The sequence below is a fragment of the Enhydra lutris genome, unplaced genomic scaffold (assembly GCF_002288905.1).
Source record: "Enhydra lutris kenyoni isolate GAN:26980312 unplaced genomic scaffold, ASM228890v2 scaffoldscaffold34, whole genome shotgun sequence".
NCBI lineage: Eukaryota > Metazoa > Chordata > Mammalia > Carnivora > Mustelidae > Enhydra > Enhydra lutris.
The window spans coordinates 9,948,426-9,972,983 of NW_019154118.1; the positions used below are offsets into that span (position 1 = coordinate 9,948,426).

General features: G+C 46.4%; 1 protein-coding gene across 1 annotated transcript; it reads left to right on the plus strand.

The window, feature by feature from the left end:
• Window positions 1–4,333: 4,333 nt before the first annotated feature.
• LOC111153960 (hepatic and glial cell adhesion molecule) lies at window positions 4,334–18,130 on the plus strand. The gene is made up of 7 exons (XM_022513316.1): window positions 4,334–4,418; window positions 14,537–14,878; window positions 15,607–15,888; window positions 16,185–16,278; window positions 16,856–16,929; window positions 17,229–17,299; window positions 17,828–18,130. The coding sequence occupies exons 1-7, from the start codon at window positions 4,334–4,336 to the stop codon at window positions 18,128–18,130; spliced, it is 1,251 nt and encodes a 416-aa protein (XP_022369024.1).
• Window positions 18,131–24,558: the final 6,428 nt, after the last annotated feature.

Sequence of the window (24,558 nt, forward strand, 5' to 3'; positions counted from 1 at the left end):
AGAAATGGAGAGGTGGGACAAGGTAATCCCAAATGTCTCTTGCTGTGGAGTGAATCTACTGTTCTGCCCTTCCTGCAAGACCTTCAGCTCTCTGAAGTCAGAGCTCATTTTTATGATTCCCCAGCCAGCTTCCCCCGCCCACCAGCATTTCCCATAAAGGTCTATGTAGGGTGGTAACTTATTCAAAATAAGGCATTGCCTCCTGTCCTGGGGGTTGAACACTTGTGAGTTTACGTTGACAGGTGTGTGTGTGTGCATGTGTGTTTTGGGGGCTCCATTCTGAGCCTCAGGGGCACCATCTGGGTGCTCAGCACAGAGGTCTGAATGCAGCAGGCTAGGGCTGCCATGGGTGCAAGGGTGAGGAGTCCGGTCCCAGCACCCCAGCTGGGACCAATGAAGAGTGGCCGGAAGCAACTGTGCACAGCAGAGGCAAGAGGACGGGGCCACACTGCTCAGGAGGGGACAGTGTCTTTGGAAATGCATCTGTGAAGTGCTCAGAGGAGATACGGGCCGGGTCTTGGCTAAGGAAGGGCATTACCATTGGCAGTCAAGCAGTCCATCTACATAATCTACTTCAACAGCCGCATTAAGCCTCACTCAGAAGTGGGCCCAGTGAGGAGACTCATAAGAATGAAGAGTTATAGTCCCTGCACCGGAGAATCTCCCAGGTTAATGAGGAAATGGCCTCAGTAATATTTTCTGATCCCGAAGTGGGACATGCAGACCTGATGTGGGAAACAGAGGCAAAAGAAAAATTATTAAATTTCCTTACCCACTGACAAGCCCTTAAAACAGGCAGAGTGACATTCCTCTAGGGACTCAACGGCCAGGCTTTGCTAAGGGCAAAGGGCAATCCTAGCCTGAATACCCCCAACCAGGATTCTGTAAGTCTACTTTAACAATTCCTTTGGAAACTTTATCTCTAAACCCTCCAAGATAGTGTCAACAATCATTTCCAAGCATATGGCCCACTGATATACATCTAAAGGGTCTCACGAAATGGTTTTATTACCATGAATAACCTTTTTCCCAGTAATAGCTGGCCCCTCAAGGTCCTGGAAACCTTGCTTCCGAGATTTCTTAGAGACTTAAGCCCTCCCTCACCCCCTCCCAACTTGCAAGTATATAATGGAACACTCCTCACAACCCCGGGGCAGCAGCTCGTTCTGCCCATGGGTCCTGTCCCCGTGCTTTAATAAACCACCATTTTGCACCAAAGACATCTCAAGAATTCTTTCCTGTCCATCGGCGCCGAACTCTACATCATTGAACCTTATCTATATTCTAAGACTTCATCAGACTGACACGTATAAATAGACATTTGATGTTGAAGAAATGTAATACTTAGAATCTGGATATCCCCATAAAATCAAAGACTAGTCTACCCTCAACAATTAGATGAGACAGACACACCCAAGGAACATATGCAAGGTAATCGAGGACAGCTGAGATAAACGTTATGTTATGTGTGGAATCAAGTTGGCTTGACCTTATGTGTATGTAAACCAGTTGCTTATCTGATGAGGAAGGCCCTCCCCACCCCCACAAAGTGAATCCCAGTTATTTCTGGGAATTCACATTAAGATGAGCCTCATATGTACTCCCAAACTGGTCTGTCAGCGGTAGTCACTATTTGGTGCCCTCCCTGCCCTCATGCCCCTGTCCCAGCTCCCCGACATTGTATCCAGTGGCTTAAGGAGTGCCCCGCCCCCCATCAAGTTCTCATCCCTGCCATATTCAGCAACTGTTTGCTGAGAACCTACTATGTGCCCGCCCTATATTAGGCCGTAGGACTACAGAGACCAGTAAGACATATAGTCCTTCAATCAGCGCCCTCACTGGTTTAAGAGAGAAAGACGTGTAGGCCCATAACATAAGCTTCTTTAGGTCTACTCATCTTAGAAGGACGTGGAGAAAAATTGCAGGATTGCTCCTTGGATACCCAGACACGCAAAGCAACCACAGTCCCTTTGTGCCTTTGTGGCTGGCCGCTGCAACCCGCCACCTGCGCCCCCTTGCGGCCCCCAGGCAGCAGAGAAAAGTCACATATTAATCCATCCTGGTAAACTCATTCTGACCCATCTATTTCGACATTAGCTTGAGGAGGCTTGGTCACTGCTGGAACAACTTATGTAACTACTCATTCAATGTGTTTAGTTCCTTCCCCCAACCCAGCTCCTGTCTAAGGAGAGTTGAGGTGAGCGTATGCGGTATGGCTTAGGAGACCTCGTGACAAGGATGGAGCTGGGGTCTGTGGACGGGTTTGGCATTTTCCCTACTCCCTGCTGAGCCACATGCTGACCTTTCCACAGGAGTTGGCAGGCCCCAGGTGTTGCCAGTTCTTTGTTCTCTGGGCACTTCTCAGTCCCCTTAAGGGAGCTTGTGAATACTTTGGGTCACTTGCATATTCTGTATGGATATAAGGAGCTTAAGGTCCAACCCTAGGGCAGGGGAAGGGAGGATGCTGAGAAGTTTGATTCTGCTTAGGGATCCAGCTAACACATTTTTCTTGCCATTGTCCTTCAGGCTAAAAAAAGGCGGCCTCCAGACTTTCTATTTCCTGAACATCATATCCTCCTTTTACCCTCAGACAATAAACCTCAAGGCCTAGCCCTCACGGACACAAGAGGCCTTTTATCTAGGCTATACAGAAGAAGAACTCTGTGAGTCTGTCCACAGGTTGCTTGTGATAGGTGGAAGTGATAGTTAAAGGAAATTAAAATATCCTTTTGTCCTTTACAAAGACTGGCTCATAAGCCTTTTGTCTTGCTGCTGCCTCTCAAATACTGTTTTAGATGTCAAAAGCTTAATCTTGACTTTTTCTTTTTCATTGTATGTCTACTGAAACCATGCTAACTTTTACCAGAGGCAAAAGTCTAGGGAAAAGTCATAGACACAGAAATGCAAAATGGGAAAAAAAAAAAAAAAAAAGAATCTTTATGTATTTCAGAATTTTTTTTGGAGTTCCTTCATGAAGTTCAAAACCAGTGCTTCTCTCCTCGACTCTCCTTGACTCTCCATCTTTGGCTCAGATGAGCTATGCAATGAGTCTTCCGTTCCCGAAAACTGGCCTACTCAGGCTTTCTCCCATATGGAACGAGACTCCTTTGAGAGGGAGCTACCACATTTACAAGACTAAGATCAGGCTCAGAGACAACCAAGAGGGGAGCTATAAACTTTGATCTCATCAAAATATAAAGATTGCTACAGGAATGAAAGAAAGGAAGAGGCAGTGGGGTTGCTTTTTTTTTTTTTTTTTTAAGTTTAAAATGTTATCTCTCTAACAAAGAGTTTCCAGGGCCCTCCACTGTACTGAGTTATTGTTGATCCTCTCAACAATTCCTACGATGAAGTTACGTACCCTACAAAGAAGATGTGAAATTGGAGGCTTAAGGAGATTATAAGCCCATCCCAAGATCTCACAGTTTGTAAGCACACATTCCATTGACAGCCCTCCTGAAGAGGTGTGGACACAGTAGTCAGGGGTCAGGGGTCCGGTGGAGCGAGGATGCTTCTCCTCATCACATCCTCGAGACAAGAGGAGGTAAGTAGGTGGCAAAGCTGCTAACAGAACCAGGATCCTGGCTGTTAGAGTATTACCTTCATCTGTGTTCTGACACGTTCTAGAAAATTGGCTGGAGGCAGGGGAGTGAACAGAGTGGTTCCTAGAAAGAGGTCCCCAGCATCTATGTGGTTCTGTGATAGGAGAGAGAGTGCCAGGCAGGACAAGGACAGGTAGGAAAATAATAGAATTCGAGCCATTTTCCAATCTTCTTCCTGGGGGAGGAACAGGGATTTTCCATTTCTTCAGCAGTTCTCTGGAGTCTGTCTTTCCCCGGGCTTTTTAAAAGCTCCTCTCCCTCCCTTTTCGGAGCTTATTGGAGGTCTGTCCCTGGCACGCGCCCTTCCTTCGCAGGAACACGGAGCGTGAGGTGGAGACAGGGGAGGTTGGGACACAAGATCCAGTTCAGTGTGTGTCCCAGGCCAGTCCCCTCACTGAGCCCCAATCCTCATCACCCCCTGGTAGGTAGTGGGGCTCAGCACAGGCAGGCAAAGAACGGATGGGGCCCATCCGATGAGAACCCGCACTGAGGATTAGATCCTAAGCAGATACCCCCTTCCGACCTGGGGATGTAGTGCTTTGAAACTAGAAAATGCCTGGTCTGAAAGAGAGGAAAGAACAAGTCCAGCAATACACAGGGCTCTGTGTATTCAGAGGGAAGTTGGCAGGGTTGTGTTCGGGCAGAGAAACTCCGAGTGGTACAAAGGGACGTGCCCAGAGTGGAGAAATCATGCTAATTGTGTGCGCCGGAGCTGGAGAACGCCACCCAAAATGAAGAGAGAAAGGGGAGCCCCATCCAGAGCCTTCAGTGCCTTGAGCCTCACTCCTTTTGTCTACCTTCTTCTGATCCAGACAGGTAGGAGACCAGAAGAGTAAGAGAGGGTCTGGAGAGGGGGCCCGCTACTTGCAAAAGGGAGGGAGGGAGCGCTGAAGGTCAGAATGCCTTTAAGGTGGGAGGAGGGGAGAGAGCTAAGCGGCCGTGGGAAGCATCTCAGTCAATTCAGGCATTAGTGTTGAATGTATTTCTTCATTCTCTGCGCCTCCCGCCCGGCCCCTGCGCCCCTCCCCCAAAAGGCTGCATGACTTTGGAGCTCCCACGACATTCAGTACATTAGATAGAGGGCAGTGGGCCATTTCTTATGGGATGTCTTGTTGGCGTGGGCCAGTCCGGCGTTCTTTCCAAGGGATCATGATGGGGCTTGGAGGGGTGGGGGAGATCTGGGTTTTGTGCCTCCCCAACCCCCACCCCGGCTGCCCTGAGTGTACAACAGCAAGGGAGATGAAATAAGCTTGGGAGATAATGAGCCTTTTGGTTTTTGGTTTTTGGTTTTTGGAAATCACACCAATCTATCCATAACTCACCCCGTGCCATAGACCCCTACCTTCTGTACTGCCCCCTACCAACTCCTTAGAGAACCGATCTTACTTTAAATAGATGTGTTTCTGTGTATGTGTGTGTGCGGGCATGGGCGTATACACACACACACACACACACACACACACACACACTACTCCGGAGAGCCAGGCAATTAACAGTTTGCTGGGGCAAACCGATGCAAAGATAATTCTAATAAAATGCAGAAACTCCTGTGTGTCTGATACACAGAGGAGACCCGGGATCAGAGAGACGTCACCTACCCCCTCCACAAAGCTGGTGCTCGTGGTGCTGGGTGGGGTGGGGAGGCATATCTGGGCAGGCGTCCTGGGAATGTCTGCACTAAATTTTAAAGGATGAGAATACTAAGTAGGTGTGGGAACGGGCATTATAGTTGGGGAAATGGGCAAAGGTCAATATTTTGAAATGGCATCACGCAGTTGGGGGCAGCCCAGCCACTCAACTTAGCTGGAGAGGAAAATGTGAATTTGGCAAGAGCCTTGTAAACCGTACTAAGGAACCTGGGACATAATCTGTAAACAGTGAAGCGGGAGAGCGGGTATTGGATGGGTTGTGTTTCGGAGAGCTCGCTCTGCTGCGAGGCATTGGGGAAGAAGCTGGAGGCAAACGAGATAGGCAGGGAAGCCTGTATCCATTTGCTAGGGCTGCTGGGACAAAGAACCACACACTGGGTGGCTTAAACAGCAGAAATGTCTAGTCTCACCGTTCTGCAGGCTAAAACATTGAAAGCAAGGTCATATTCTCTTTGGGGTGCTAAGGAAGGATCTGTTCCAGGCCTCTCTGCTGGCTTTAGGTAGTTCCTGGGCTGGGACAGCAGAACTTCTCTCTTTACAGGACTTTCTCCTATGCTTGTGTCTGTGTCCAATTTCCATTTTTTATCAGAACATGAGTCATACTAGATTAGGGGCCCATTCTCCTCCAGTATGACCTCATCTCAGCTTATTACAGCTGTAATAATCCCATTGCCAAACAAGGTCCCATTTGAGGTACTGGGGGTTAGGACTTTAACATATCAATTTGGGGTTGTGAGGGGGGCACAATGTAACTGATAACAAGGCTATTGTGAGAGTTCAAGAGAGAAATAACATGACCTGGAATTAGGATAAAAATAGGGGGAACAGGGCATGTGGAGACAATATTTTGGAGGGAAGTTCAGGACCTAGTGATTGACAGGAAGTGGGAGGATCCAGAGAGGGCGGTAGGATTTCTGTGTGAAACCTGAAGTGACACCTGGGACAGGGTTGGGGGTATGATCATGAGTACTGTCTGTACTTAGGTTGACATGCCCATGAGACATCTATGGGAAATTGTGAAATAGCCTAAAGCGGCAGTGAGGGTGGGGGGCAGGGAGGTCAGCTTATAGGTGAAATCCAGAACAATGAGAATGGATAATATCACCTAGGAGGAGAAAATGGGCTGAACATGGAACACTGAGTAACCCCAAGATTTGTAGCGGAAGGTCGAGGGGGAAAAAGGCCCTCTGGGGAGGCCAAGAAGGAACAGTGAGAGAGATAGAGGGGGAACTAGAAGACTGTGGTGTCCAAAACGTTAGGGGAGTTGGGAGTTTTTTGGAGAATGAGCATCAGATGTGTCAGAGTTCCAGTATATCAAGAACCAATTATAGCTCAACCGTTATTATTATATTACAACTAAAAGAGTTTGTTGGAGATGGCAATTCAGAGGTAACTATTCGCCTTGGTGAGAGTGGTCTTGGTGGAAATTACAACGAGTGGAAGGAACCACCAGAGCTGAAAATACGGAGGCGGTAAATCGAGAATACAAAGTACACAGGGAAATACACAAGTCAGAGCTGTCCCTAAATTCTTTCAGGTCATCAAATGGTAAGGAAAAAAATTATAGAAAGACCTTGAGTGTCAGTGTGACCAGGTAAAAACAAAAGGTGACCACGGATCTTCTGTGTGGGAAAATGTGAGCCAGTAAATAGAGCACAACATAAAAATTAGGCTGATGGGATATTAGTTATGACCGACAATGGTTAAGAGGTAAGTGCAAGCTTGGGCCATGGTATTGCTGAGAGAACAACAAAGAGCTAAGATCCCACAAGGAATTTCTGCCAAGCTCACTAAGTTAGGAAAATGCCATCTTCTGTGACAAATATGTTCTAAAATTTAAGTTCCATGTAATAGTACATATTACTATGTAATAGGACAATACAGTTCCAGTCTAGGCCTGGGATGAGGAAGAGCTCTGTTCCGTGAAGTTCTCAGGGACCAAGTTGATAAAGCTCTCTATCAATTTTGACATGTGTTTCCAGTAGTCACCCTGTCACCCTGAGGTTTTTCTCCATTTCTTTGAGGTAAATAATTTAAAACAAAAAACAAAAAACACAAAAACAGAAAACCAACAACAGGAGAGAGGTTTTTCTAAACTATAAGTGGTACCTATAAATTCCACTGGTTCTATTGGCTGGAAGTCAGTCACATAGCCATATCTAACTGCAAAGAAGTCTGAGAAATGTAGTTTTTTATGATCAGACTTAAAGGGGGTAAGAAACACTCAGTCTTTTTTTTTTTTTTAAAGATTTTATTTATTTATTTGACAGAGAGAGACTCAGCGAGAGAGGGGACACAAGCAGGGGGAGTGGAGAGGGAGAAGCAGGCTTCCTGCAGAGCAGAGAGCCTGATGTGGGCCTCGATCCCAGGACTCTGGGATCATGCATGACCTGAGCCAAAGACAGACTCTTAAAGACTGGCCACCCAGGTGCCCAACACTCAGTCTTTAATGTTTTGTCCCTAACATGGACAAATGAGGCTTTCCTAAATTGATTACAGCCCAATTCATGAAACATTCAAACAAGGTTGTTTCCAGAGGCTAGAACACCGACATACAGACATGAACACGGCATGCCATAGATCTAGATAATCTGACTGGCAAAATTTTACTCTCTGAGATCCTAGAACTATTCCATCCTCTAGGGTCCCAAGAGGAAGAAGTCCCTTACCTGGCTTCTATCCATTTAGCCCTAAGATTACCTCTACATTGTAGGTCTTATCTTTTTCTTCTAACAGAGAGTTATGTACAGAAATGCCCTTAACATAAGGATACAGTTTAAAGAACCTTTAAAATGTGAATGAACCCATGGAACCAGACTCCAAGATCAAGAAATAGAACATTTCAGCACCTCAGAATCATGTGCATTCTATTTCAGTTACTGTTGCCCTCCCCCAGGGTTACGGTGGTATCCTAACTTCTAATACAGATTAATTTTGCATGTCTTTGAACTTTGTATAAATGGAATCATACGCATGCATTCTTTTGTATCTGGCTGCTTTCGCTGAACACCAAATCTGTAAGATCCATTCGCGTTGCTGTTGAAATTGTTTGGTCTCAGTGCCTTATGGTATTCCATCGTACAAATATACCACATTTATATTTCTATTCAACTTTGATAGACACTTTGGTTGTTTCTAGTTTGGGGCTCTACTGAGACAGTTGTTAAGATACTCTAGGAACTGTCTTTTGGTGAACAGATGTACACATTTCTTTGGGAATATGCCTAGGAGTCGAACTGCTGAGTTATATGTGTGTATTTAACTTTAGTAAAATTTCACCACATATGGTCAAACAATTTTCAAAAGTGATTGGATCAATCCACATTCCCACCAGTGGCTCCAGACATGCCACATCTTCACCAGCAATTGTATGCGTCCCTTTTTCTTGTAGTCACCCTAGTGAGTATGAGGTGATATCAAATTATGGTTTAAAATTCCTTTTCCATTATTATTATTAATGAAGTTGTATCTTTTTCATATCATTATTAACTATTTGGATAGTTAGAAGTACCTCTTAGAAGTACCTCTTCTAAGTCTTTTGCCCATTTTCTACTAAGTTTTCTGGATTTTTAAAAAAAGTATTGATTTGGGGCGCCTGGGTGGCTCAGTGGTTTAAGCCACTGCCTTCGGCCCGGGTCATGATCTCAGGGTCCTGGGATCGAGTCCCACATCGGGCTCTCTGCTCAGCGGGGAGCCTGCTTCCCTCCCTCTCTCTGCCTGCCTGTCTACTTGTCATCTCTCTCTGTCAAATAAATAAATAAAATCTTTAAAAAAAAAAAAAAGTATTGATTTGTAGTTTAAGAAATATGCTTTGGGGGCGCCTGGGTGGCTCAGTGGGTTAAAGCCTCTGCCTTCGGCTCAGGTCATGATCCCGGGGTCCTGGGATCGAGCCCCGCATCGGGCTCTCTGCTCCGCAGGGAGCCTGCTTCCTCCTCTCTCTCTCTCTGCCTGCCTCTCTGCCTGCTTGTGATCTCTGTCTGTCAAATAAATAAATAAAATCTTTAAAAAAAAAAAAAAAGAAATATGCTTTGGATACAAGTCCTTTATAGGATATATGCCTTGCAAATATCTCTCATCCTGCAGCTTGCCTTTCACTCTCTCTTTCTCTCTCTCTCTCTTTTTTTTTTTTTTTTGCCTTTTACTCTCTTAGTGGTATCTTCTGATGACAGAAACTCTTAATTTTATTGTGTTCATGTATCACTTCCTTCTTTTATGGATACCACTCTTGTGTCCTAAGAAATCTGTCCGCCCTCAAGGCACAGAGATATTCTCCTATGTTTTCCTTTTTTTTTTAAATGTTGTTTTACCTTTCCCATTTAGATCCATAATTGACGTAGAATTGATATTTGTTTAAGGTGTGAGGTAAGGATCAAGATTCATTTCTTTTCTAGATGGCCTGGCACTATTTATTGCAGAAAGAATCCTTTCCCCCCAGAGCACTGAAGCATCACCTTTTCATTAAGTCAAGTGGTCATATATAAGTTTATTTTTAGACTCTCTGTTCTATTCCACTGATCTGTTTGTCTAGTCTTGTGTACTTTCACAAGGTTAACCTCCTACGATTTTGGTTGGTATTGTATTAAATTTTTAAGTCAGTTTTGGAGAGTTGACAGCTTAACAGCAATGCTTGTTCTGATCTAAAACAGGGTAAATCTCTGTGTGCCATCTTAATACCTATTAGCTATATACACATTACTGAACATCTATACACTTCAAAGTACAGATAGAAAGGTACAAAGACCTCTCTCTTCCTGGATCCCAAGGGCCTTCTTCACACTTTCTGTTTCCTGGCTTTCTCCTGTGTTCCTGAATGACTGACACTTAAAATGAGTTCACACTCTTATCGGCCCTTGGAGGGCTCAACAGGATACCAACAGGAAAACCCAACACAGTAACCTCAACAAGTATGTAATCAGGGCACCTATAGGACAGGACAAAGAAGGGGCTTATTCTCAGAGCATTGATCACTAGGAAGAGCATTAAAAACCAAAAGCAGAAAGCAAAATGTTTTCCCTTTAGAAAACCATGCTATGTGCCACCCTCGGATTCTTTTTCTCTTTTCTCCCTTTTTTTCCTCCTTTTTAAAATTAACATATAATGTGCTATTTTTTTCAGAGGTACAGGACTGTGAATCATCAGTCTTATCATAGCAATCACCATAGCACTTATCTGCCCCAGTGTCCATAGCCCAGACACCCTATCCCCTCCACCCCCCAGGACCCCTCAGTTTGTCTCCTGAGATTGAGTTTCTTATGGTTTGTCTCCCTCCCCGGTCCCATCTTGTTTCATTTTCCAACCCTTTCCCCCCATGACCTCCCTGCCCTGCCTCTTAAATTCCTCATATCAGAAAGATCACATGATAATTATCTTTCTCTGATTGACTTATTTTGCTTAGCATAATACTCTCTAGTTCCATCCACATTGTTGCAAATGGCAAGATCTTGGGGGTTTTTGATGGCTGCATAGTATTCCATTGTGTATATATGAACCATATCTTCTTTATCCATTCATCTGCTGATGGACATCTAAGTTCTTTCCATAGTTTGGCTATTGTGGACATTGCTGCTATAAACATCCGCCACCCTTGGATTCTTGTATGCAGTTCTGCTCACTTCACCTCAAAAATAATAATAATGATAATAATAATAATAATAATAGAATTGGAGAAAGGCCAGAGAAGGGTATCTGTGATGACCAGAGGGACTCCTTTGTGGTGACAGACCCAAACAAGACAAAAACCCATAAAAAAGGATATAACTTCAGCCCATGGTGCTAGTGAGTATGGATTAGGTGTATAAAGACCAAATCCTAGAATACCTGTTCGGCATCATCTCACTGACACTTTTAAAAGGAAAATTTCAGGCAAACACTGGTAAAAGGAAAACTGTGCCAAGCATAAAGGAACATAGAAAAATGAAGAGATGATGATTCCCTTAAAGGAAGAGGCTTTAAGGGAACCCAAGGCCACTGGCATATACATTCTCATATTTTAAAGCTTAACATTCCTTGGTTGTCACTGCTGGACAAAACCCTCCTTGAGAGAGGCCACCTATCAGTATGGCACAGTTTAAGTTGACAGCTAAATCTTGCTGTGATGTCAATTTCCTTTTGTTCAGCCTCCAGTGGGAACAGAGACTTTCTATATAATGATGCCTCAGAGACTCAAGGACCATGATTAAGTTAATCGTTTCTCAAGGTTGAATAGCCCTATCCCTTTTTATTTCCACTGTGGATCATAGTTGTTACAGCCATTTCCTCATTTCTGTGTCCTGCTTTGGCCCCTGTCCCAGTTCTCTGTGTCCCTTGAAAGTTGTAGAACCCTGAACTTAATACCAACTCTAATTTTGGCTAGAGTTTTTGGAAACAGTGTTTGCTCAGCAAAATACTCTCTTTGTTAACTTCTCGGAAAGACTGCTCCATTCATTTCTGAACATGTGTACATACATCCCTGCGACTCATGGTCATACCCATGTTCCTGCACACGAGAAAGGTGCCCACCTAGAGGAAGGTGAAGCCTAAGGCAATCCATATGCGGTAGCTTTTCCAATGTTTTTATGCAGAAGAATCAAATTTAAACTGACAAAATGAACTGATCTGAGCTGGGAAGACATCACAAAAGGACCACTAGGACCTTGTACAGGATAGGAGAGACAGGACACAGGGGAAGCTCAAGGGAGGGCCAGAGAAGATGGAAGGGAGGGGGAATCCCTTCCACTTTTCCTTGGAGCTGGCACTGTCAATTCCCAGCCTCCTGGATGGAGAACCCTCAAAGTTTGATGTAGGACGGTTCTGCATATACAACCCTCACGCATACACACCCCACTGCTTCCAACTGTGTCCTGAACAGAGGTTCCGCAACCATTTACTCATCACCACCATGGCCTTTAATGAAACTCAATGACTTTTCTCAGGGCCACCTCAAGTCCCACATACCAAAGTCTATTTGCTTATTAAGGGAACTCTGAAAACTTGTTTTTCTAAATCAAGCCAAGCCTGAGACCTCGCAGTGGCTAGGGAGGAAATCCCACCTAAACAATCACAGAAACTGAGAGCTGGAAGAAACTTGAAGTATTATGTGATCAAATGGATTTCAGTCTGATATACAGAGCCAGAGGGATTCCTAGTAGTGCCCCAAATTACTGGGGAGGACAGGAGTCTGGTCCCCACCATCTCTTCTACCAAATCTTTGAGCCAGAACTAGATTTTGTTTTCATTTTTATACATGCTTTTATGGGAAAAAATATCTTCAATAAAAAAATATTTGAAAATATTTGATTTTGTCCATCTACCTCCCCCAAATCAAAACTCCTCTTGATAACAAGCCTAGGGGTCTCTGGCTGACTCAGTCGGTTAAGCAACTGACTCTTGGTTTCAGCTCAGGTCATGAGATCCAGCCCTGCATTGGGTTCCATGCTCAGGGGGGAGTCTGCTTAAGATTCTCTACCTCTGCCCCTCCCTTGCGTTCTTGCGTGCTCGCTCTCTCTCTCTCAAATATATAAATGAGTCTTTTTTTTTAAAAAGTATATCATAGTCCTATGTATGGCAGCTTAATCATTCAAATAGTCTCTTCCACTTTTAAGGTTTTATGATTCTAACATACCTGGCAGGTAAGGGATTATAGAATGCCAGAGTTGAGAAGACCCCTTGTGATCATCTGGGCCCCAACCTCCTTATACAGAGGAGGAAACTGAAGCACAAAGAAGTGAAAGAACAGCAATGGGCCTTTCCTTGACCCCTTTCAAAGATGATGAGCTCACTCCTTAACAAAGAGCTTGTTCCAAAAATGGACTGAATAGATTTATTACATTTGCTTTGATCTCCATAACTCACCTTTTAGTTTAATGCCCTCCTGGTTTGGGCTGGGTCCTTTGAGCTCAAGGAGGAGAATAAAGAAAGGAAAGGTACAACTTAACTTCCCCAAATTTAAAAAATAGTAGCAGAGTGGGAGAGTGGGAGAAAGAGACAGGGAACTTCAGAAGCAGTGACCATCAGAGAGAGCAGCTGGGAGTACAGAGGGACTGAGAACCTGACCTGTAAGTGTCTGTTTAGCTAAACTCAGCCCTGCTCCCAACTGATGTCCTCTCTAGAAGACCTTCCTTTGGGTAGTTGTAATGTTCTACAAGGACATGTTACAGCAATGAATGGCATCGGTTCAGGCCCCAAAGCCCCCTAAGAGATCTCTGAAATATGAGATCCAGCTCTAGATGGGGTAACCATTGGACACGATGGCAAAATCCCAGAATGGCAGGGCTGGAACAAGTGGTTATAACATCAAGTTTGCCACTTATTTTACCTACCTGAGTCCCAAACAGAGAAGTGACTTCTCCTAGGTCCTAAGTCAACAATAAGGGCCCGAGTCTCTGATGCTCACTCTTGTGTTCTCTCCACTACACGACAGTAGGTGATGTATGTGTTGTGCTTTTCCTTTGTGAACTTGATGAGGAAATTCTTGTTGTTACTTGTATCCTGATTTTCTAAATGAGAAGAATGTGGCCTAGAATGATGGCTTACCCAGGTCCACAGAGCCTGAAGGCGGTAGAGCCCAATCTTACAAGGTCTTCTGATTCCAAACTCTTTGTTCTGCCCATCCCAAATCCCTCTTCTATAGGAGTTGCCTGTTGGGCTGGGGCCTGGGTGTATTTCCAAAACCAACTACTCAGCTGAAGAACTGTTCAGCCCTGGGCAGGCCTAGTAAAGTGTTCCTTGCCACCAGGGCAAGGAGAGAGGAGACTCTTGGTATGAATGAAGAAGGGCCCCTAAACTTCCCCTTTATTGACACTGTCTTGTGGCGCACTCCCTTCTCTATGAATCTCTGTTTCCACGCTTCTCCATTCCCTAGTTTCCCAATCCCCAATCAAGAAGCAAATCTGACAAACTCATCCTGAGGTCTGTGTTTGTTTTGCTCGTTGATACATCCCCAGGACATAGAACAGTACTTGGCACATGGGAAGTTCTCAATAAATGTTTCTGTGAATGGAGCACATAGTGTGTGGGTTAGTTGGAGGTCTTCCTCAAGAGAAAGGCTCTGGAGAAAACCACCAGAGGCAGAGGGCCAGTGAGAAGAAGGACTGAGGGCAATGGGATGGGTGTGAGGGTGACGGAGGATCAGAGGGGCCCAAAGCTATCGTGGGCGAGGAGATGGCATCAGAGGTAAGAAGGAAGGATTGACAGGGCATGAGGAGCCCAGAGGGTGAGGCATGAAGACAACTGAGGACATAAAGGATGGAGAGGGTTAGGGAGCCAAGGGTCTGATACTGCCTTCTCCCCATGGGTGTCCGTCCACAGAGCCGCTGGAGGGGGTGAACATCACCAGCCCGGTGCGCCTGATCCATGGCACAGTGGGGAAGTCAGCCCTGCTCTCCGTGCAGTATAGCAGCACGAGCAGTGACAAGCCCGTGGTGAAGTGGCAGCTGAAGCGGGACAAGCCAGTGACCGTGGTACAGTCCATTGGCACAGAGGTGATTGGCACCTTACGGCCTGACTACCGAGACCGCATCCGCCTCTTCGAAAATGGCTCCCTGCTTCTCAGTGACCTGCAGCTGGCCGATGAGGGCACCTATGAGGTTGAGATCTCCATCACGGATGACACGTTCACTGGGGAGAAGACCATCAACCTCACTGTGGATGGTAAACTGCTCTGACAGGGATGGAGAAGGGACTGGTCCTGAGATTTGGGCAGGTTCTGCCCAGTACACTAGCCAGATCCTGGACACACCAACACATAAGCCACTTGGGAGCTGAGAGTGAGACAGTCGGGCATCAGAGTTTTTTGGCAGACAGGACACAGCTAATGCACACGGAGTGCTTACTGTGGGCCAGAAACTAGTCTAAGTGTTTTGCATATCTTGACTCATTTAATGCTGATAATAATGTAGGCATAGTTAGTATAACTTACCCCCATTTTGTAGATACAGAAACTGAGGCACGAAGAGGTTGACTAACTTGCCCAAGGTCATACAGCTAGTATGTGATAGAGCCAATATTGAAACCCAGATGTTTGGAACATAGGTTTAGCCCAACTGAAATACGTTCCAGGCGGGGCCAGTTTCAAGACATCTTGAAAAGGCATTTGAGAAGAAGGAAGGGAAGGTTTGTGAGGGCAGGGCCCATGGCTGTCTTATTTAGTATTGTACCCTCTGTGCTTAGTATGTGCTCCACAAATAATCGGTAAAGAAATGAATGAATGAATGAGTGAATGAATGGGTGGATTATGTGGAAAGATTGGACTGATGATCCCTGAAGGGCCTCTCAGACCACAAATCGAGTTGCAACACGTTGGAAGGCAGGGAGTTACGAAGTGGAGGGGAGACACTGTTTGGCCCCGGCTCACAGGCTCCCCCACCCCTGGGACTCAGTGCCCATTTCCAGGCCACAGGTGTTAGTGGCTTCCACCACTGTGCTGGAGCTCAGCGAGGCCTTCACTCTGAACTGCTCGCACGAGAACGGCACCAAGCCCAGCTACACCTGGCTGAAGGATGGCAAACCCCTCCTCAATGACTCGAGAATGCTCCTGTCCCCTGACCACAAGGTGCTCACCATCACCCGCGTGCTCATGGAGGACGATGACCTGTACAGCTGTGTGGTGGAGAACCCCATCAGCGAGGGCCGCAGCCTGCCCATCAAGATCACCGTGTACAGTGAGTGCCTTGTCTTCTCACCCTGGGAACTCCAAATCCTGAGAGGCCGGCACTGTGAGGGACTGAGGACAGCCCAGACAGAGGGCCCCTAGATGGGGAGAGAGAGGCAGGGATGGGCCAGCTTTCCAGGGAGGCCAGCAACCGGTGGGAAGTGGGCTCAGCCGGCTCCGCCCGCCATAGGCCAGCCAAGCCCCATGGGGATCCTTTTCTCTTCCTTCTGCCGCAGGAGCTCTCCTCACCAGACTTGTTCCCCTCTGAACTCTCTCCCACCTCTCGACCTCTCTCTCTCTACCCAGGAAGAAGCTCCCTCTACATCATCTTGTCCACAGGAGGCATTTTCCTCCTTGTGACCTTGGTGACAGTCTGTGCCTGCTGGAAACCCTCCAAAAAGTCTGGGTAATTCTTCAAGTTCCACACCCTGAGCGCCCTAATCCTTCCATCCATCCCCACCCCATGCTCTAGTCTTCTCTCTTACTTAGTCTCTTAAATGCCCATCCCCCCAGGGCCCTGCACCTCTTCCCCGGAGATCCCTCTTAGCCTTGCACGTGCTACGTGCTGCGTGCTGCATGCTGCGTATGGGACTACATTCTGGGCTCACAACCTCCAACAGCCCCCCCACCCTCCCCAAACAATGGTTTCCCTTAGAGCACCTTTTGTGGGCGGGGCATGGTTGTTGTGGTTAATAACTGCGTTTTAAGTATGATTTTCCGCAGTTTACAGATAATAACACTGAGACTCAAACAGGTTGGGGACTTGCCCGCGATGCCAGCCACAGACTCGGGATGCAAACCTAGAGGCGACTCATTCCAAAGCTCACGGGCTATTGCCACTCCCGCTGCCCCCAGCCCATCCTCCTGTTACAAGGCCTCTCTTGTGGCCACCAGATTCCTCTCGCGACCCTGCCCCTCAGACCCTCCCCTGCTCACACTCGACAGTTCTGTTCAGAGGCTGTTGGGTTGATTTGCAGGAAGAAGAGGAAGCTGGAGAAGCAGAGCTCCCTGGAATATATGGACCAGAACGACGACCGTCTGAAACCAGAAGGTGAGCTCCCAGCCACCCACTCACCCATCCCATCGGCACTCAGATCAGTGGGCTGCTGGGAAAAGGCAGAAGTGGGCCTCAAGGAAGCCAGCTGTGCAGGGCCCCTTCCTCCACCAAGTGCACGAAGACTGCAGAGCAGGGAGACGTGCAGCCAAGGTAGGACCCCAGGTATTCTGGATCCTTTGGTGGAGGTTGTGGCGGGGCCTTGACCGGCCCCTCGGGGAGCGAAGAGTGTAGGTGCTGGTTGGTGGAAAGGGTCCTGTACGGTGCCAGCCACCCCCACTCTTCGCTCTGCGCAGCGGATACCCTCCCACGGGGCGGCGAGCAGGAGCGGAAGAACCCCATGGCTCTGTATATCCTGAAAGACAAGGTGAGCATACTTGGGTCGGTGCCCCACAAACACACAGTGAGCCCTACCGCGTTCCGGTGTGCCATAGCCACACGGAACTGCTCTCTCTTTATAGCACTCCGAGGAACCCTGGAAAATATTTGTGTCACCTGCCCTTTAGGGCTCAGAAAAATAAGGCTGACAGAGGTGAAATGACTTGCCCAGGATCAAACAAGTAAATACACATTAAGTGGCAGATCTAGGCTTCTAGGTCTCTGGATTCTAACTCTGATGATTCCCCCACTGTTCTACAACGGAGTCTGTCTCAGGCTGGGCCAGACAAGTGGGAAGAGGAGACTAAGGGCACAGAGCGCTCAAGTTAATGCATGTCAGCATTTACCGAGCACCTGTTACCTGCCAGGCCCACGAAGGGTCTGTATGGCCAGAAAAACCAGACCTCTGTCTGCCGCCTTGCACCGGGTGGGAGGGTGGAGGGAACCCTGCTCCTTCAGCTCCGTAAGCCCAGCGTCCCCGACGGGGCGCTCACTCTGGCGGCGCGTGTCCTTGCAGGACTCCCCGGAGCCCGAGGAGAACCCCGCCCCGGAGCCTCGGAGCACCACTGAGCCCGGCCCGCCGGGCTACTCCGTGTCGCCGGGAGTACCCGGCCGCTCGCCGGGGCTGCCCATCCGCTCGGCCCGCCGCTACCCGCGCTCCCCCGCGCGCTCCCCAGCCACCGGCCGGACACACACGTCGCCACCCCGGGCCCCGAGCTCGCCCGGCCGCTCGCGCAGCGCCTCGCGCACACTGCGGACTGCGGGCGTGCACCTGATCCGCGAGCAAGACGAGGCCAGCCCGGTGGAGATCAGCGCCTGAGCCTCCTCGGCACCCCCGGGGTGGGGGCGCGCCCTGCAAAGAGGCGGGTGCCCAGGGAAGGCTGGGGGTGTGGGGCGCGACCGCTGCCGCCTGGAGCCAGGGGAGGTCCCCGCGAGGGCGCGGGGGTCTCGTGTGGGGGCCCGCCTAAGCATGGGGACGCAGTGGGGCATCCAGGAGTGTCTCAAGTGGTGAAACCGGGTGGCGTTCGCTCCTGGTTTCACCGGCTGTGCTCTCAGTGGGTATGGGCTGTGCCCTTTTAGGACCATAGAGATTATTAAATTTCTGGCCCAATCCCCCAAGAGTCTTATGGAAACTAACATCAGTAACCTAACCCCCATGACTCTCCTGTGCCCTTCCTACCGAGCTCTGTGCTCCCACCCACCTTCCTCCCCTCTGAGCAAATGCCTGTTCCCGGGACACTTTCTTGGTAAGCTCGGATTAGAGAGGCCACTTACCCAAAAGGAACAATTGTCCTAAACTTGCCAGTTAGTGGGTCCGCAGAGGACAGTTCTGAGCATCCGGGGAATTGTTGTGAAGACAGTGACTTACAGCACCCTGTTCCGGGCATCTGGTACCTGGGTGCGCACCAGTTGGTAAGGCAGGAGTCAAATTCATTCCTTTGACCCCTGACCTGCACCCTAGCAAGGGCAAAGGATTCAAGCCTCCAGAGCTTGGCCTCCTCCCAAAGCCTCCATCAGTGGCTACCAAGCATTCTTTCCTTCTCTATTCCTGTAGAGAAGGAGGTTCTCACTCCCGTGACCAGAAAGCTAGATTAAGTGAAGGAATTGTTTTTTTGAAACCCTCACACCTATGCCTTCTCCCTAGCTTCCTTACAAAACAAGCCTTTCAAACAATCAGTATCCCTGGGAAAGGTCCTTGGGCTTCCTTCAGCTCTAAGAGAGTAAGGTTCCAGTCTGCAGAATGATGGTAGGGAAGGGGAGGAGGAGGAGGCTTACTGCTCCCCGGGATGGTAAGGAGACAGGCTCCAACGCTTGGCCTCCAGCCTCCCACCTGCCTTGTTCCAGGATACTTAGATCCCAGGAGATAGGACAAGGGCAGACTCCCTAATCACACAAGCATAGAGTTACAGAGAGGTTGGGCCCCTGTGTCGCCAGGCCATGCCCATGTCACTGCCTCTTGAACAGTTTGCAGGAGATACAGTAATCTACTGTGTGAGCAGTGAGGACAATTAAAAATCTGTAAGAGAAGGAGGGCCTCTGTGTTCTAATCTCCCGTCCCTGATGCCTGTAGGGGTCCTTGCATCCCTGGCCTCTCCCCAAATTCCTGAACTCCAGCCCTGACTCTCCACCATCCTACAGAGAAACACCCCTGTCCCCCACCACTCCCCGGGGCAAGTTTTGTTCCAGCCGCAAGGGCAACAACATTTCTAATTGGCCCCCTTCACCCTTACCTCTACAGCATACCCCTCCCAGCTCCCTGTCCCCGTGCACTTCTCCAGGCTCACTGAGCAGGTGCCTTTGCCGCTTTCCCTTCTTGGCCAGAACTCCTCCCCTAACTTTGGGTTCTTCATCCAGAATGAGATCCTGCCTGCAGGGGAAAGTTGCTCGGGCAGGTGGGAGATGCAGGAGAAGGGGTACAGGCTGTTCTGCGTTGGGAGGCAGGGTTGAAGTAAGGGGCAGAGGAGAGCATGCTGTACTCCATGGCCTGGGGCTAAATCCCTGAGGGGCCAGCTTCCCAGGCTCAAGCCAAATCTGCCTTAAATCTGGGGTAAGGGGGGATAAGTAAGGAAGTGGTTTTGTTTTTGTTTTGTTTTGTTTTGATCTTCATCTTTGTATTACCAGCATCTAGCAGAGTGCCTAGCACATACTGGATGTTCAATAAACTTTTGATGAAATGAAAGGACAACTTTATTGCGCTTAAGCAAGGAGAACAAAACAAGGAGCTTAAAAAGCTAGTCATTTCCCTTTTCCTTTTGCTTCTCGTCTTCCTTTATCATCCTTCACCCTCTTTGCAAATCCCGAGTTGTCCACTCCAAAATCAGCACTCACTCACTCACCCACTCACTCATTCATTCATTCCAGTGCTCCCTCATTTATTCAACCAATGTGTTGATCTACCTTGGACTAGGCCTGTGTGAGACACTGGGGAAACAGTGTTAACTATGCCATGACCCTTAGCCAGAAGACAGTCCCATGGAGGAAGACAGGTGAGTAAGCAGGTTATTACAATACAGTGTGGAAAATGCCATGACTGAAGTTGCTACAGCAGGTCCTGAGAGTTTGTAAGAGCATCATCTAACCTAGATTAGGGGTTGCCAGCCAAAGTGTCTTGGAGAACGGGCTTGAACTTAGTCTTAGAGAGATTAGTTAATCAGGTGAGGAAACAGGATGAAAGAACACATATTGCCGGGGAAAGGAGCAGCCTGTATAAAAGTTTGCAAGTATAAGGTGAGTCTAGACTACTTAGCACTCATAAAATGTGGATTGTCCAGAAGCAAATGTTTATTTTAGCACAGTAATGGAAGACTAGACTTCGGTTAGCGGCAGGGTGGGGGAGCTGAGCCCGAGACTCCTGGATTAAGTTGGTATCCCAGAAGGGAGTCCCAAGCTCCCAAAATAAAAATGCAAATCCTCCCTGGAGAAAGGCATCTCCTAAAATTTTCAAAGATTAAGATCAAGCAGGTATGACCATGAAAGGCTGCTAAACATAGAAGGAAACAAATCACCATGAGTGAGAGTCAGCTGATAGAAGAAGCAGTAAATTTAGAACCCAAAGGCCCTCAGATATTGAAATTATCACATTAGAATATAAAATAACTACGAAATGTTTGAAGAGATGAAAGACAAAATTGTAGAAATGAACCAGCAACAGGGGACTGTCGAAAGTGACCAAAGTGGAACAGGAACAAAATAGAACTATTACAAATAAAAATGGAACTTACATAAATAAAAATGCAAATAAGAAAATTAAACAGCACACTAAGTAGAGTTGAAGAGAGTTAGTCCAATTGGAAGATGGGTGTGAAGAAATGTCTCAGAGTAAGGCACAGGCCAAGAAGAAGATGAAAAATATGAAAAAGATAGTAAAAGATATGGCACGCAGAATGAAAAGATCTAGCATGTATTTTGTCAAGAGCTCAAAGGGAAGAATAGATACATGGAAGAGAGACGATATTTTAAGAGTAATGACTGAAGTTTTTGTAGAACTCATGATAAATGTAAATATACAGATAAAGGAAGGGTATTAACACACACGACATAAATTTTTAAATTTCCACTTTTACGCAAAATATAGTAAAAGCAGAGACAAAGAGAAAATGTTAAAAAGCATCCAGAGAGAGAAAGATGGGTCTTGCATGTTCACACAATAATAAAAATCACTAGAAAGTGGAGTGTATCTTCAAAATAATAGACACAAATAACTATTAGCCCAGATTATTGTACCTAGCCAACCAATCTTCTAAATATGAGGACAAAATAAAAGTATTATCAGATGAACAAAAACTACAGTTTACCATCAACACTATAAGAATTCCTAAAGGGTCTATTTTGGGAAGAGGGAAAAGCAAGATTTGAGATACAAAAAAGAATGGTGGGTAAAAACGTAGGCAAATCTATAATAGTGCCTCATAAAATGATGGTAATAGTATCTAATTTGTACTTTCCAAAACCTGACAAATAAAATACAGGAAAATGATAGCCTATAAATTGGGAAGGATATTATCCGAATGAAACTATGGCAAGATTCTTGAATTCTTTGCAGAGGGGAGGTTGTTTAAGATAGTAACTTCAGATTTTATTAAATAATCAAGGAAACCTTATCAGGGTAACCACTAAAAGAATAGAATGAGAGAATTGGTTTAAATTACAAAACAATAAAAAGGGAAAAAAGAATAAAGAAACAAACATAAACTCAATTTTTTTTAAGCCAAGAAAAAAAAAACTAACACAGGAAAAGTGAAATAATAGAAAGTCAAAAATAAGATGGTAGAAACAAGGCAAAATTAAAAATAAATTGTAAATCGCCTAAATTCATCAGTTAAAATACTTTCTGTTGGGTTATATTTTTGATAATCCAGCCATATGTTATTTAAATGAAATACACCCAATACAAAGATTTGCAAAAAAGTTGAGAATAAAGTAGCGGAAAAAGGTATACCAGGCAAACAGCAAGCAAGAGGAAGCTGGGATAACTATTAACCATAACCACAAGACACATGGACTTCGGGACAAAAAGCCTAATTAGTGAGATGATCTTACATCCTGTTTGCCTGAGACAGTCCTGGCTTACTTCTGTTATCCTAGCAACAACCAGTATGGCCTTTGACTCCCCAAAGTATCCCAATTAAATAGATCGCCTCCTTTAATATTAGGACTAAGTGAGGTGCCTTGAATTTGAATGCAAATAATTTATTTCAGGAAACACCAGTAGAGTGTAAGGAAGTAGATCAGGAAAGCAATCAAAGTCAGTAAGGGATATGTTATGAAACCAGTTAAAACTGTGGGAAACTGGAGCTCAGTACTATGGGGGACTATGGGAGAGCAGTGTTGAAATCAGATTTTAGATCAACAGATCTCAGGGTAATCCCAACTGAGAGACAAGGCAGCTGGGGTATTATCAGCCAGATCTCCATGCATCGTGAGCCTTAGCACCTAGTGCTTCTAGCTTGCCCTGCATGTGTCCAGATTTGGTCCCCAAACGGAAAGCAGCCTTCAGCTAGAGGTAACTTCTGAAGAATTGTACATGGAACCTTAGTGGTGTCTGCTACAGAGGGTAACTACAATTATTAAAAGATTTATTTCACCAAAAAAAAATAAAATTGAATTGTGTGTATCTGACTAACCTCAAAATATACGAGATACATATATATATGTATCATACTTTTCTTAACCATCCAGGTTGTTTCCATATCTTGGCTATTGTGAATAATGCTACAATGAACATAGGACTGCAGGTTTCTTTTTCTCTTTTTAAGATTTTATTTATTTTGTTGACAGACAGAGATCCCAAGTAGGCAGAGAGGCAGGCAAAGGGAGAGGAGGAAGCAGGCTCCCCGCTGAGCAGAGAGCCCGATGCAGGGCTCGATTCCAGGACCCTGAGATCATGACCTGAGCCAAAGGCAGAGGCTTTAACCCACCGAGCCACCCAGGTGCCCAGGACCCAGAGGTATCTTAATGAGATCTGGATTTTAATTCCTTCAGATATATACCCAGAAGAGAGATTGCTGGGTCATATAACAGTTCTATTTTTAATTTTTCTAAGAACCTTCATGGCTGTTTTCCATAGTGGCTCTACAATTCACATTCCCACCAACAGTACCCTGGGGGGTTACCTTTTCTCCATACCCTCATCATCCTTTGTCTTCTGGATACAGCCATTCTAACTGATATGAGGTGGTGTGTTATTGTGGTTTTGATTTGCATTTCCCTGATAAACAACGGTTTATCCATTCACTTTCTGAAGGACATCTGGGTCACTTCTAAGTTTTGACAATTAGGAATAAAGCTGCTGCAAACACCTGTGTGCAGATTTTTGTGTGGACGTAAGTTTTCAACTCCTTTGGGTAAATACCAAGAATGCAAGAAAAATTTAAAAATAGAAAATTCACGAAATGCCTGGGTGGCTCAGGCAGTTACGCCAACTGTGAAGTCAACTATTGGTTTTGGCTCTCGTCGTGATCTCAGGGTCGTGAGATCGAGGCCCATGAAGAGCCCTTCACGGACCGGAGAGGCCCGTGAAGAGACTCTCCGGTCAACAGCGAGTCTGCTCCCCCTCTCACTCTCCTTCTGCCCCTCCCTCTGCTCCTGCTCTTTCCCCCCTCAAATAAATAAATACATCTTTAAAAAAACATAAAATTCATAGATGTTATTCCCCACATTCACAGACTAAAGGAGACAAACTTCTGAATAGATGCCAAGGAAAACCTCATAGAATTTTTAATGCTTAATCATGATCAAAAGCTCTTAACAAACTAAAAATAAAAGGACACTTTAAAAAAAAAAAAGGAGGGGCGCCTGGGTGGCTCAGTGGGTTAAGCCGCTGCCTTCGGCTCAGGTCATGATCTCAGTGTCCTGGGATCGAGCCCCGCATCGGGCTCTCTGCTCAGCAGGGAGCCTGCTTCCTCCTCTCTCTGCCTGCCTCTCTGATCTCTCTCTGTCAAATAAATAAATAAAATCTTTAAAAAAAAATAAAAAATAAAAAAATAAAAAAAGGACACTTTTTGAAATCTGATTAATAGTATCTACAAAACACCAACAGCAACCCTCATTCTTTTTTTTTTTTTAAGATTTTATTTATTGATTTGACAGAGAGAGATCACAAGTAGGCAGAGAGGCAGGCAGAGAGAGAGAGAGAGGAGGAAGCAGGCTCCCCACCGAGCAGAGAGCCCGATGCGGGGCTCGATCCCAGGACCCTGGGATTATGACCTGAGCTGAAGGCAGAGGCTTTAACCCACTGAGCCACCCAAG